General features: G+C 36.0%; 1 protein-coding gene across 2 annotated transcripts in view; it reads right to left on the reverse strand.

Annotated features, from left to right (window-relative positions):
- KNDC1 (kinase non-catalytic C-lobe domain containing 1) overlaps positions 1-14,976 on the reverse strand; it is a 73,125-nt gene that overhangs the window by 34,164 nt on the left and 23,985 nt on the right. For both annotated transcript variants that reach the window (XM_075423514.1, XM_075423513.1), the window contains 4 exons: positions 13,644-13,790; positions 11,434-11,551; positions 10,054-11,075; positions 2,044-2,158 (listed from right to left, as the gene is read on the reverse strand). In XM_075423514.1, the coding sequence (XP_075279629.1) occupies positions 2,044-2,158; positions 10,054-11,075; positions 11,434-11,551; positions 13,644-13,790 (1,402 nt within the window). The remainder of the gene's footprint in view (positions 1-2,043; positions 2,159-10,053; positions 11,076-11,433; positions 11,552-13,643; positions 13,791-14,976) is intronic.

Raw genomic sequence — 14,976 nt, forward strand, 5'->3', positions numbered from 1 at the left:
TACTACCTTCAATAATACTTAAGCTGGACCTGAACTATGTGTCTTAAAAGAAAAGGTTCCTGAATGGGAACCTTTACTAGTTATTTCTGCAGAGGCAGCTCCCCTGAGGACTCTTCATGCTCACTTTCTTTGCTTCTCAAAAATTAACATCTGTGACCCTGAATCTGTAACACAGTTCATGCAACCCAGATCTCAGCGAGTTCAGCACATTCTCACCTGGGTTCTCTAAAGCACCTGTGAACAACATGTAACCGTCATCCTCTGACAAGAGGAGAGGAAATATGTAAAGTGTCAGTGGAGGGTAAAACCAACTTTTGTAGCAGGATTGAATTAAAAAATACATGTAGAGGCTAGCTTTGGGGTATGTTTTCTTACTCAGATATTTCCTCCTCAGGATAATGAAAAAAGTGTAACCAAGGAACAATTTGGAGGAAAAGGCTAAGTGTATAAACAATAAATAATTCATCTTGTTCCACACTTCATATATTTAACTATGACTCATAAGCTATCACTCTACTAGTGTTAAGACAAAGGTTATTTTAACAAACTCTTTATATGATACCAGCTTCACCATTCACAAGTTAATATTTAAAGCAAATTCTGAGACAACTTTACTTGTGTGTGGGCACTGAAGTAGTCACACCACTGTAAGTCACTCCACAATGCACAATTACTCTCAGAACAGGCAGGGATTCCTCTGGCAGTAATATTCTCTATCTGAAAACAATATTCAACTTCACTGTAGCTTTATTTGTCAAACATGGAATTTTAAGTAAGGTGCTTTCCATTTAGTGCTTGTATCATTATATTCACTTTCACAGGTTATGTAAAGTTCAGATCGCAATTCAGTCTTTATTATTTTGAATACTTAAGCAGTTTAGGTTTATGATTGGACTTGATCTTAAAGGTCTTCTCCAACCTAAATGATTCTATGATTCTGGGTGCATGTAAGTATGTTAACAGAGGCTGGCTAGGCATATGAAATCAGAATCTGAGCCACTATGTGCAGTTATTTGAAGCCTTCACAAACATCAGAAACATGCTATGAAGCTGAAATAATCCCTCTGTTGCAAGGTATATCAAATACTTAGTTTTAAGGGTAACATTGCTTAAAGTGCACAGAAATTTCTGTTTAGGGCCAATTTCCTTTTAAACATTTTTATATCATAAAAGATAAAACAGCTGAAGCTGAAAACCAAAGAGATTCAGTAAGTTTTCTGTACCTTATCATCCAATTGTTTGTATTCAGTTACAGACTTCAAACTCATCCCTGTCCAAACCCATACAGCAGGCTTTTTAAATCAAGAAAAAAAACAGGCAGGGTCGTGTGAACCTCTGCTCTGTTTATCAGAACTGCTACAGATTTATTAGTAGTATAAGCTGAACAAACATTCAGAATGCCTATGGAAATTTAGGATGGTCTTCTCCCACATCACATACAACATATTCCAGCTCTCTCAAAGGACAGTTCCCCGTTCCTCTTTCAGAAGCTGACTTCTGCTAATTCTTCTACAAACTGAAGCATCAGGAACGTGGAAGGAGTAATGTCATGACAAGACCCTGCATGCTTTAAACTGACACTGTCCTGTATTTTCAAAAATGTCAGGAATCATTCGTCACAATGAAATCCAGGCAAGAGAGAAAGTTTTAAGTTTGCATATATAAAAAAATGTATTTCCTCCTGGTTTTAAGACAGAAGTCCCAAGTGCTTTTCTTAAAAGTCACTGTACAGTTTCTCCATACTTAAAATGTCTAACCACAAGATTTCACTGCTTGAAGTCATAAAGTTTTGTTTCATTTGCAAAAGCCATCAAAACTCAGAATAAAGAGAAAAGAAGATATTGTACAATGCTGTATACAGAAGAAAAGTCCAAATTGAGTAAAAATTCTAAGTCACAATTTAAGAGGGTGAAGTCAGAAATATTGCCTATTATTTTTTATGTGCACAAAATGAAAGTTGAAACCTTTTGCATCAATAGAATAAACATTAATACAGTGACCATAAATAACTAAGAATATATTTCAAACTAATTAAGACTCTACCTGGATAATCTATGCAAGTCTGCAGAGTACACAAACACTCATGACATAATGCCCAGAGTTCACAGTCTTTCAGAGGTTTACCATACCAGGACAACAGGAGTTTTAGAGAGATCCACTGAAAAAAAAGAGTGGGGATGCAGAGAATTACTAAAAATTATTAAAACCCAAAAATATTTAATGATGCAATGAAAAAGTAAATCTTAATATACAATGCATGCACCTAAAAACCGTTAAGAAAAGGTATTTATTGCCAGTAGTAAACTAATAATATTTCTCATTGAAAAAGCATTGCACGGTTAACTGTGTAGATGAACAAGAAGTTTCTTAATTGCGTAATAAAAGTGTAATTCAAGTGAGATTTCAGCGATAACAGAAGTGTTTCAGGAAGAGTGAGGTGTTTGGAAGCTCCTCCTTATCATACTAAGGAAAGATACTTTTAGAGTGTAAAAATGACATGTAATTGTAGGGAAACCATCTAGACTTAACAACATGAAAATCCAAATGATCACCACCAACAAAAAAAAATTCTGCATTCAAATTCTGATTTACCCTGACACTTGCATTACAAGTCTTACCTTAAAGAGTTCATCAACATTTCTTGTTCTTCTGTGAAAGACGTTAACAGTATTGACAGAATTAAGGACAGGTTTATTTGAAGTCAAAGCATGTTGTTCTGTTTTTAATCACTGGCTGCTCAATTTGTAGTAACAGCATTTGTTTTTCTGGTTATCAGTTTAGTTTTTGATACCTGGCATAACACCTTAATGTGACAAAAATACTGTTCCATGGCAACTTACTGTTCTTCAATTTGTGTTTTACATTCTGCAATTCTGTTTTCTGGCGAATAGAAGAACTTGATATTGGTAGTACTGCACAGACACCTTCCTGATCAAGCTTGTGCTAACAGAAGAACTTTTCCCTACTATCCCTCTTGACATCAGCTGGACTTTACGATCTCCATTCATCTACCAAAGGAACAGTAAAATATACACTGGAGGCAGAAACATCTGGGTTAGAGCATACCCATCCAACTATTATAAAACGGCACGGCACATTTCCTGTTGCATATGCAGCCCTACGATAGTAAACTATCTTTAAACATCAACTTCAGGCCCTGTTAGGGAAAAGAACTGGAAGCAATTCAGCATTAACTCTAAAAAAAATACCTGAAACAGAAAAAACCTGGAGCACAGGAGAGAGAAACAAAAATTGAAACCTCCAAACTGTTCTGTTGTTTTTACAGACACCTTTATATCCCAGTCAGTGCTGGCAAAATCTAAACAGACTAAGGGTGTCTCTCACAAACGATGGTAGCACATCTTTGCATTTGGCAAATCACTCTCTGCACTGTCATTTACGGCAGCCAATTTTTTGTGACCCCAGCTATGAAACATCTTTCAGTGAGGCACTATTTGGATTTTACGATAAAACATGCAATGAACAGACTACTGCATTAACTTTCATAAAGACAAACAAACAGAAATAGCTTGCCTGCAATCTATGGGGAGGAAAACACAGAAAATTAACATTAATTTCTGTAGCTGAAACTGTGTTCATAATTTAATTTTTACTAGAAGACCTTCACAAGGAAGGTAGTACTTCGGGTTCATACTGCTTAAATATTCCTTGAAGGTGAACCAGATAAGCTATTAATTTTTAACGAGATGTGCCATCAAACACACATCAGCACTCCAAAACTCCAAACAAACTCCACCATCCTGGAGTGCAAAATTCCTTCATTATACCTAGAAAAGTAAACTCTTGAAATGTCTGATAAAAAACCCCATGAGTTACACAGCAGGATGGAAGAGGTCTGATAGTCAAAAGAATGAATTAGTATAGCGAACATTCAAGAGGGCTTCATACTGTTGATTATTATCCCTGATCAGTGCTGTGTTCCCCCGTCAACAGCATCCTGATTTCTCACACGTCTCAAATGTCTTTGTTCACCGACACTTTACAATGAAAGAAGCACCAAATATCCAAATTCACCCTGCACAGCTGACGTGAGTGGAAAGAAATCAAAAAGAGAAATTCCACAGACTGACTAGAACATTAAGAAGGTTTTTAGATTTGGGAATATTTTTGTAATAAGTACACGCTACTGCCACATGTTTGGAAGAGAATCCCTCCTCTTGAAGTTTATGTCCCTAGAGGCTCTAAAAGCTGCAGTGGAAAAAGATGGACCTTCTCTATCGCATATACAAATCACCTCTCGCTTCAGGAGAAGATGAAGGATGGCTAGCAAGAGGAAGAAGAATCTCTCACTAAACTGGAGACTGAAGTTAGTTGTACAACAGAAAGCTGAAAGGTATTTCTCATCACTTCTGGGATATCCAAGCTCTCTAGAGGAAGAAAGAAATGACAGAAAGAGATTTAAACATAGCAGGAAAGTAGGAAAAAGCCCTAGACGCAGCAGCAAAGGTTTATGTTAAGAAAGAAGAAAGCGTCAATGATAGGTAACAAAATAGAGGATGAAAAGATATCAGAAACTGAAATTCTCTTTCAGACGAAAAAAGAATCTAGAAAAGCGAATCTTAGCAGAAGTGATAATCACCGCCATCCACAGAATGGACAAATTAACCTGAGTCAGGGAAAACCAGGATGCAGTCTTTATTTAAATACATTTAAATTTATTTAAATGTATACCCTCATTGTTTCTCTCTGGCAAGCATTCTGAAGAAAGATTAAGTGTCAAATATTAATATTGCTATCTAGTATTCATATAACTAACTGCATTGCTATTGTCACTTACTATAATTCAAGTTTCTCCCCACCCTGACCACATCAAAAGATTGTTTTTATTCCTGAAAAAAATACCTGAGAAGGTCCTTCTTCTAGCATCCTAATTATTCCAGATTCTCACCTTCCTATACCAGAAAGAGACAATTCTGGAAGACTTCATCTGAAGACAGAGGGTTCAGACCTGCTGGGGACTTGTCTTTCTAACACCTCGTAAAAGTTATCGGATATAGTCAAGGTATATGATAAGACATGTTTCAAGACACATTTACATCTGTGGTGAAAACAGTCTGGTTAAAATCATTTCCAAAGGGAAAATAATACACTTCTCAACCTAAGGTTACAAGGCAATTATTATTTCAGCCTCAAAGCTTAAATAAAGATACTTAACGCAATGCACCTCATACCTCACCTTTAAGGTATTTAGCATTAAGTAACCTCAAAGGTATTTAATGCAATGCACATTCAAAATCCACTCAACCTGTTTATGTTTTGGTAAACATTTAAGTGTAAAACTCCCTGATTTAGGCAACTGTCTCTGGTTTGGTTGTTATGTTTTTTAATATACAAGTCTAATTCATGGCTATTATTATTTCCTACAACTTAAAAAAACCCCCACTCAGTCACCAAGAAAAAGAATCTGAAGTGCTAGAAAACGTATGATTTAAATTTTTAGTCAAACTGTCTGTAGCATACACTGTTTCTTAGCTATTTACTCAGACATTTTAACAAAGCAAGGTCAAGACAGCCGTTCAGCATCCATAAGGTCTCAAGTCCACTTCATTTAAAGCATTATTTTAATACTGATATATTTAATGTATTATCAGCAGTGAAATTGCACCAAAGAGCAACCAAAATTATAATTGAGAGTCATCTTCCTGAAATTCCTTCATGTTCTAAAACAGACCTTTTCAAAACAGAAATTATATGACCCAGTTTTTAAAATAAGAAAGTGTTTTTCACAGCACAGAAATTTTGACAGAAAATACGAAAAAGCCACATGACTGATTATTGCCTATAGCTACATACTGGTGACATTTTGTTTTATGCCAAAAAGACTGCATTTTAAACCTCACTTGTTGAAAAAAGTGATGGTTTTCCTTCAGTGCTGCAAAGATCATTTAACAGATCTTTTACTTCATTGTTGGTACCAGCATTGTAAAACCAGACTTTTAGTAAAGCATTCAGATTATATCAATGTACTCTATTTTATGAACACAATGCTGGCATATTTTAAACAGCCAAGGCAAGCAAGATATTCATTATTCTTAAGAAGTACTATTCTGGGAATTGATAACTTTTCCTTCCTTTAAGTGTTACTTCCCCAGTGTTGAAGTGTCATTCTTTAGGTACATGGCTTTTCACTTCTCGCATGCTTGACTGGGTATCAATGACCAGCAGAAAACAAATGTGTATATGCCATGTTCCCATTAACCCTTCCCATGTAAAGGCTGCAGCATTTGAATCACAGAGAAACACTTAAAAGCATTAGAGACACACCTGATTGGAATGAAATTGGTTAGAGAAATAAAAGATCCCCACTCAAACTTGAAGTGAAAAATATTTATTTATGGCATGCAAAACTATAAAAGTTACTAGGAAAACCCTCACAAGATACATTGCGGTAGCCAGACAAAAGCAAGCAAGTATTTTTAGTAATGCTTACTAGCAGTAAAGCACACAACATTAAAAAGCAGTGTTGGGGTATTAGAAAAATATTGTCCATTGGAGAAGCATTGACAGGGAAGAAAAATTGTCTGTTCTCCAGAGTAGACAAGGTTGATCTTCAACCGGATGGGACTGGTATTGCACTCTCTCTAAAGAACAAGAAATATTTAAAGAGATGCTAGAGATACTCTTTATAAAAGGTCGATTTGCTGCAATCATGCTTATCTGTTATAGAAAACCAGTGAAAGAGCAGTGCTGTAAGTCTTCTGAGGTGTTTTCCATTTAGCCCAGAAGATAGAAATCACATTAGTCTGGGCTTCACACTTTGTGCCTTTGCAGTAAATGAACAAACTAAGACTCAAGTTTTAACTTCTTAAAAAAAAAAAAAAAATCAAACGTTTTCAGGTATTTGGTAAAATTCTGGCACAGAGAAATGAAAGGGAACTTCAAAGTGTACAGAGACATCAGTTGTAACTTTTTCACATAAGCAACAGCATAGTATGGCTTTATTTTTGCAGTTGTCAGGAGGTAAGACAGAGGCAGAAATTGCTCTGTTTCAGAAGCCCGAAGAATAAAATCTGTTTTCCAGAAGACGAAAAAAGCCAAAAACTCTAAAAAAACCCAAACCAAAACCAAAACCTTTCTTTAAGATGACTTGTAGTAATCGAGTCTGCCATAGAGTTCAATGACAACTGAAAATGAATGACCCTCTTTCAGAATACAAACAAACAAGGATTACCAGGCTGGAAGCAAAGTATCTGAGGGAACAGACAGCTATTTCAGAAACCTGGGTGTTGCTCACAGACGTGGATATACTTACATGCTTTTTTCTCCCTACAGCAGTTAAATAATCAAAGAGGTTTGGGTTTTTTAATTTAAGAGGTTTGGTCTTTTTTTGAAGACCAATTTAGGACTTCAACAAGCTCTGAAGAGCACAATATTTTTATGTGGCAGAACCTAAACATTTGCTGGAATTGATTATTAAAAAAAATGGAGACCATGAGTCTATCAAACCTTTCTTCTACTGAAAACACAGCTACAAAACTCTAGCTTCATAGACAACTGCCACCCTGCTATTTTCATTTCAGATCATATGTTATTATGACATTGCTTATTAGGGTAACTGGAATAATATTTATCTTTTCTAATTCACTGTGATTGCCCTGTGAATTCAGTGGGAGCAGGATAATCTCACATACTAAGAGCCCACTTATTTGGAAGAATGAAATTCTGTTCAGGCTGAAAGAACACTTTACTTAAATTGATGATGAAATATTTGAAGAAGATGAGCATTCCAGAAGAATGGCAGAATAACCTGAAAACATATTTTGGTTTACTTTTCTGTGTTCCAATCTCAAGTGCTGTTGCAGGAAAAGCAAGCAGGAGTGTTGTTAGAGCTTATAAATTCTGCAAGAATTTTGGGAAACTATAATTCTGAGGAATATTATTTTCTTGAAAGTATCTTCATCCACCCAGACTTAAACTGTTGTCCTGATGATCTAGTAAGGACAGAATATAGGTCTTGTTTCAACAGAATTTTTCCCCTCCTTAAAGCAGAACCACTACCAATACACTCAATTTATGTTCTTAAGTGATGGCAGCTTATTCACCACACCTCTCTAGCTAACATGGAAGCTTAAGTAAGCCCACTTAAGTCACTTGCCTTGATGTGTAAGTGTGGTACCTTTATTTCTTGGAATGGAAAAAACCAAACCAACTAACCAACCAAACCAAAAACCTCAACAAACCAGCTATAGTGGTTTTATAGTGGTCTGATAGCCTTATGTCAGCCATTGTCTCCATGACTAACAACATGTGAATTAATGTCTAGTTTTATACAGTTTAACATAAAAAAATACAAAATTTCCGTTCGGAAGAGATTTGCACAGAAGATAAAAGACAGTTGTTTCTGTTGCTTGAATCCTCAGACATATCTGTATTTCTGTATCCTAACAAGCTTTCTCACAAGAAGTCAGTGACTGAAATTGCTGTGAGCCTTGTTAGAAATACAAGCACATTTACCAAATGAAGCAGGTTCATGTAAACCCAAAGTAACAAGTGACATTGCAAAAGCAGACGACTTTGGAATGATTACAAATCTGATTATTACTTTGCACTCTCTTCTGAATATATAAGGTTGCACAGTCCAGAGTAGGAAGGGAAAAAAATAACAAAAAACTACTTGTCTACAACAAATGGATCTCTTCCCAGAGCCTGAAGAATAAATCTGCAAGACTTAAAAACTAAATGAAGAACTCAATATGCATACATGAGTAACTCCCTCAGAGAGCAAAACCATGCCATGTGGTTCTTATCCATATTTACTAACCTCCTGCACTATGAATTTAATAAGTGCATGTTATTGAGGGGAGAAAAGACAGGGAAGGGAAAAAAGTACTTAGAACAGAATCTTCAAAGTTGCATTAGCTTTTTTTAGCTATGAAGAACCAGAAGATCTTTACGCACTTCATAGTCCTAAATTACTACTCCAGTGGAGGTGTTTGGGCAAGGTGAAAAGATGGATGGATGCAGACTAAAAATAACTCTAAATACCAAGTGCATGGGATGGCTGGAAGACCAGGTATTAGGCAAGGAGAACAAGGCTGAGTTGTCAGTGGACAGGTAAGGAAAAAAACCCCAACATCTTCACCTAAGCATAATTTCTGGAAATGAAATGCATGAAGTTTGTGCTGCTCGTTTTGATCAAGTCACAACAAGGCTGGAGAAGCATCAGCCATCCTGCATTTTTAGCCAGCAGCTCTCCTATCACACAGGTTGTTTACATCTCTTTGAATGTGGCACAAGAGAAAACCATCTAGTCAGAGACCAAACTTGTCCACCCTGAAAATATGTTATATGACAGAGAAGAGACCATACTACACTATCAACAAATTCTAGCAGACTAATATCAGCTCCCCCTCTTCTTATTTGGCTATTTATAAAGATGAAATGCTTGAGACAACACATCCATCATATTGTGCACATATTTGAATTCTATCATGAAATATACATAACAAACACAGAGGCGGTAATTTAAGAAGACAGAACAGATACAGCATATGTACAATTTTCAAAAACCTAAATGCACATGTAGATTAAAAAAGTGGACCTGAAGCAGATGGGATATTGCCATTGATTTAAGTGAGGTCAGGCGTACAGTCAGGAACTCTGCAATTTTCTTAAGTACCTGGGAGGCCCACCGCAAGGTAGTGAACTTTATGCATTGACAGTAACATAACAGTTAAAAATCTACATAAGCTTTGGCAATGTTCTCTTACAGATGTAATGAACTATTAAGTATGCTGCTCTAACACAGTAGCAAGAATACTCCATTTGCAAAAACAGACCTAACAAAAAAGACACCTTAAAATCAAAGTTGATTTTGCAAGCATGAATTTCACTGTAGAACTTCACTTTTAAAGAGGGAAAAAGGATCACCATGTTTCCAATATTAACTCTTAAAGTGTGCAGACTAGCAAAATTCAGTTTTCCAGGATGCTAAAGGGAGCAAGAGAAGAAGCAATCACACAGTATTTAAGTCATTTCATCTCCACATAAGTGACTACAACAACTATATAATGAAGACTTTATTTTTACTACCTGCTCATTACTTTTGATTTCTGACCCTCTGCCTCCACAAAGATTATCTTCATTATTGTTTGCACTCATTGCACCGTTGCTTAATTCTGGAGACCTAATTAGGTTTGATCCATATCTGTTCCCACTGGGTTTTGTCATTAACATTGAAGCCATCTTGTTGAAATGTGGTAAAGAATTTTCATTTGGCCCTTGAAAAGTTTCAGAAGAGTCTTCCAACGCCATGTAATTGTCTAGCATTTTTACTCCAGCAATAGATCGATCTGGGCTTTTTAGCACGCCAGCTGCATTTGGCATTTCAGAGGTAGCATCAGAACAGTCTTCTTTGTGATCAGATGAAGCAAAACCTATCTTTTTACCATTAATAAGTGACATATGTTCTTCTAGATTCATGCCAGACACCTGTGTGCATACACATGGAGCTTCTAAATGAAGATCATTAACCTGCTGATTCTTTGGTTCTATTATAGGTGGACTACTAATAGCAAATGAATTAAGATTTCCCTTTGTAAAAGCAACCTCATTATTATTGTCTAGAGGTAGTGACTCTTGTGTTAGCAAGTGATTTTTCCTAGCTAGTGGTCCACTGTTGGTTACAGAAGTAAAAAAGTTATTTGTATCTGCAGGTTCAACTGGTAGCTTTGGAAAGGTTTTAATTTTTCGTAAAGAACTTTTCTTAAAAATGTCATCTCTCTCCAGGTCAATAACACATGATTTTATATCCAAAGCAGCACTAGCAAAACTGTCAGTATACACTGCATGTTTATCCTCTTCTTTGCTCTTTTTAGCTTGAGTTGCAAGTTGAGAAGGTTGCGTTTTCTCGTTATCCAGATCAATTTGCATTTCCTTTAAACCACTTTCTCTGACAGTCACCATAGTAACTACAGAAGAGTCCTTATGACAGGTAGCTGTCACTTCTTCCACTGCAGACGAATCACCTGCTATGTTGTTTTTCTCATTTGGATATAACTTAGATCCCAAACTTCTCTGACACATTCTTCCCTTCCACATGTTATCACAGACATCTAGATGCAAAAACAGATGCTTATATTAAATGTGTATTTAAACCTTCTAATCTTTCCTAGTAAATCTTTCCACGTAACAGCAGCGGCAGAAAAAGCAGTATCTTTAGTATGTTACACAAACTAATTACTTCTGTAGAAGTCACTTTCAATCATAAAGGACACTCCAAATATATTAATTGTGTTCATTAAAGGTTGTATGTCCCCTGCTGCCCATCTTGAATCCCCAAATAATTAATAATGAGTTTTTGATATCTAGAAAGGAACATATAAAAGGAAAGTACACACACAGAGTATTTTAAAAAATCACTAGATATGTCAGGGAATCTAAAATTCTAGACTAAATACATTTTAAGGTTACCTTGAGAAGCACCAAATGATTCAATTGATAGAACCCTTCTTCCAACAGCAGATAGACTTCGACAAATATTACTTGATGAAGTAATCTTCAGTTTTTCTTCACATAATGACAAAATGCTCTAGAGAAAATTAGTGTTAAATACTTATTTAATAATGAATAGATCTATGAATTTTGACTAAAGTGAATCATGTTAACTCACAAAGTACATCTGCATTTATACGATGCTACATTGGAGGTCTGTTTCCACTGTTCATTATACTGTGTGTTTTTATTATGGGGTTGAATAAATTCCTCATTTTTATTATGGGCTACCACAAAATTATTTAATACAGTTCAACTTCTAGCCTACAGTTAGAACACTAAGAACAACTGATAAAAATTAATAATCTTAAATGTTATCCTTTTTTACATTTTCAATATGTTATGAATAAAGTTAGAGTGTGGATTATTTTTTAAACAGCCAGTGATTCATTTGAAATGAGTGACACAGGCAGGATGATTAATGTTTTTACTACCAAAATTACATTAAAAGTAAATCCCAAATCTTTTAAAAACTGCAAAATACAAGTATCTGGAAAGCACTATCCCCAATTAGAGAAAACAATCATTACCAGATCACAAGAAGAAACAGTATTACAGATCTGTAATCTGTAGCCTGAGCACTGATCTTGCACACAATTAGCTACAGACTTTCACACATTTAAAAACCTGTCGCTATGGGCAGGAAAGTAGAAGAGAGCTGCCTTTCCAAATGCATCCCACTGTTTCCTCGGTAACTGCTCCTAGATAAACACTGATGAGACCTCATACAGCTCTGAGGAGCTGCTCTTAATTCTCCATTAACCTGCTCAACTGCTGTTCTGCTGTTGTGAGTGGAAGGAACCAAATGGCACTGCTGGTTCACATATCAGATTGAGGAAGGACAGGGAAAAGCGAGCCAGGTATCCAGCTGTGCTAGAGTCTACTGAAATGCCTAGAAAAGTCTACGGGTTCTCCCTCCATATAGCTCCCCTCACTCTTCCCAGACAAGAAAGTGCCCAGTGGAAAAGAAATGGAAAAGAGAACAGATGGTCACAAAGCTACCTTCATATATTACATTAGAGCAGCCTTGACTATTTTTGGGCTAATGTAAATAGTCAGCAATAGCTTTCAGGGACTACAGACCAACTGGAGATGATAGGGAGAGCTATGCAATCCCTTTCCTGACTATGCTCAAAAGTAAACAAATAGAAATACAGGAGCTGATCAAGCAGGCTGTGTGTCAGGAATGGTCTCTTGCCTGGGCAGTCCTCAATGAGGGAGCCAATATTATTCGCTTTATAAAAATGAATCTATTAATTCTTCTGTTGCAGCATTCTTTCTGCAAAATACTGAGTATAGGTGCTGTATTATTCAGAACATACACTATCAGCTCAGAAAAAAAAGAAGAACAGAAAATTAGATAGCTCTATTGTGAAGTAGAAGAACTGAATCCAAGAAATATCATATTCGGACAACTGTTATCCTCTGGCTTCACTCTGAAAGTCTGCAAAAATAACGCATTACAACTAAACTTTCACACATCAACATTAAACAACCCTGTATTACGTAACCAACATTTAGAATGTAAATTCTTTGAAATCATCTTGAAAAATCACATATAGGTTCAAATTATTTCTAAGAATTAAAGGTAAAAATAATAGGCTAAATTGAACAAAACACAAAAACAATTAAGATAAATAATCAAATACCACCAAGCATTTATACAGTTACAGAAAACTAGTTAGTAGTAATGCTTTGAACATGCCAAGGAACAGAGGTTTCTTGGGGCATGGCTCCCTCCATCCCCTTCTTAAATGCAATCAAAACATCATCCCAAAATCAACAGCCACCATACTAATTTCACAGTATAATATCTGTGGCTCTTAATTCTAATGACTCACTCTCTCTGTAAACTAAATATTAAATGTGAAGAAAGTTAATGAGATCCACAAGTGTATTCATCCAGTCTTAAAAATCTAATCACCGTAAAACATTTACATCTGCTTTTCAAGTTGTATCTCTATTAGAGTAGGAAGAAAGAAGAGTTTCTGCTGAGTCTTGGAAAATCCCAGTTTTCTTGCAAAATCTGAGTATATTACATATAAAGATCATCTCTGTATTAGCTAACGTACACATACACATATTTTTGTCACTTTTTTTAAACAGAAAATTATGTAGGGAAGTTTTACCTCAATATCTGGCCTATTTTGAGGATTCTCTTCTTGCATTTGTTCCAGTAGAGCATGGAGATCTTGCCCAAATTCTGATTCTGTCTCAGGTTCCACTATATATTCTATTGCTGCTTTCAACGTTGCACCCAAAGAATAGATGTGTGCCTGCACGAAGTTTAAGACAAGACATTAAATATGCTACCAATTCTCTCTCTCTTGTCAAAAAAGCTCCGAGATCACAAGGGATACAGCTTACATTGTTGTAATTTTTAACTTATAAGGTAACAGCTTACTGGAAAGGTGGTTTAATTTAAACAAGACAGGAGGAACAAAACAGGCTTTAGTCCTACTTTGGAGGATATGCTTGTTGCTGTGGGATCCACCTAGAACCCTTTTTCTTCCTCGCCAGTAATCAGTATTACAATTGTTCATCAGCTACAGTTAAATATAAAACTCAGCCCCCTGTGTATGTGTAAATAATACCTAAGTTAGGAGCATGTTGGGAGACTGAAGTGGCATTTCTCTTAGCAGGGGGAAAAAATTAGTTTGACAAAAATCTTTACATATAGCACTATTTTACAAGTGCTATCAAGCATAAAGAAAGTGGGCAGAAACAGTACAGTGTAGTATCATTTGTCTCTGAAGGCACTTCTGAAAAAATTGTAAGAAATACTGTTTGCCATCTCTGCTGCTCTTAAAGTCCACAACCCTGAGATGAGCTTCAACAAAAATGGAGGTGAGTCAACAACTTTCTTAAATTTAGTGCTAATGCATTAGATTTGCCATACAACACAGCTACCTCTCAATTTTAGAAGTTTTCTGTATCTTACAAAAGAAGGAAAAACTAAAAAAGAGACCTTTTCAGATCTGCTTTAGTAGTAATGGCAACTTACCCATGATGGCTCGTATTGTATTTTTATGTTCCATTCAGAGAATACAATTTGTAAAATTTATAACTAAGATCATAAGCACAAGTTTGTTTAAACTTTTCAGTGACAATACGGTACATCCAGGAATTCAAGTGTACTGAACACTGTCCTTGCAGGTTTACAAATACATACATAAATAAAAGAATGACCAGATGCTTTATGTTTCTTCACCCTAGAAAGACAACTGACTCTAAGGTCAAAAGGAATTTATGCTCTCTGTTCCCTCCAAATTTTCTCTTTTAAAGGTGTACAATTGCCTCTAAATTGTATGAAGGGGAGGTGACTTGTTCCGCAGGTATGCATATATATTTATTTTTCAGTGAGGCAGGGCAACTCCATGAAGGGGAGTGCAATGCTACCTCATTAGGAAGCTGTGTGCATGTGAGTATGCCACTTGGACAGTCCCACTTCTCCCCGCTCTG

This window comes from Opisthocomus hoazin, chromosome 6, assembly GCF_030867145.1.
Source record: "Opisthocomus hoazin isolate bOpiHoa1 chromosome 6, bOpiHoa1.hap1, whole genome shotgun sequence".
NCBI classification, from domain to species: Eukaryota; Metazoa; Chordata; class Aves; order Opisthocomiformes; family Opisthocomidae; genus Opisthocomus; species Opisthocomus hoazin.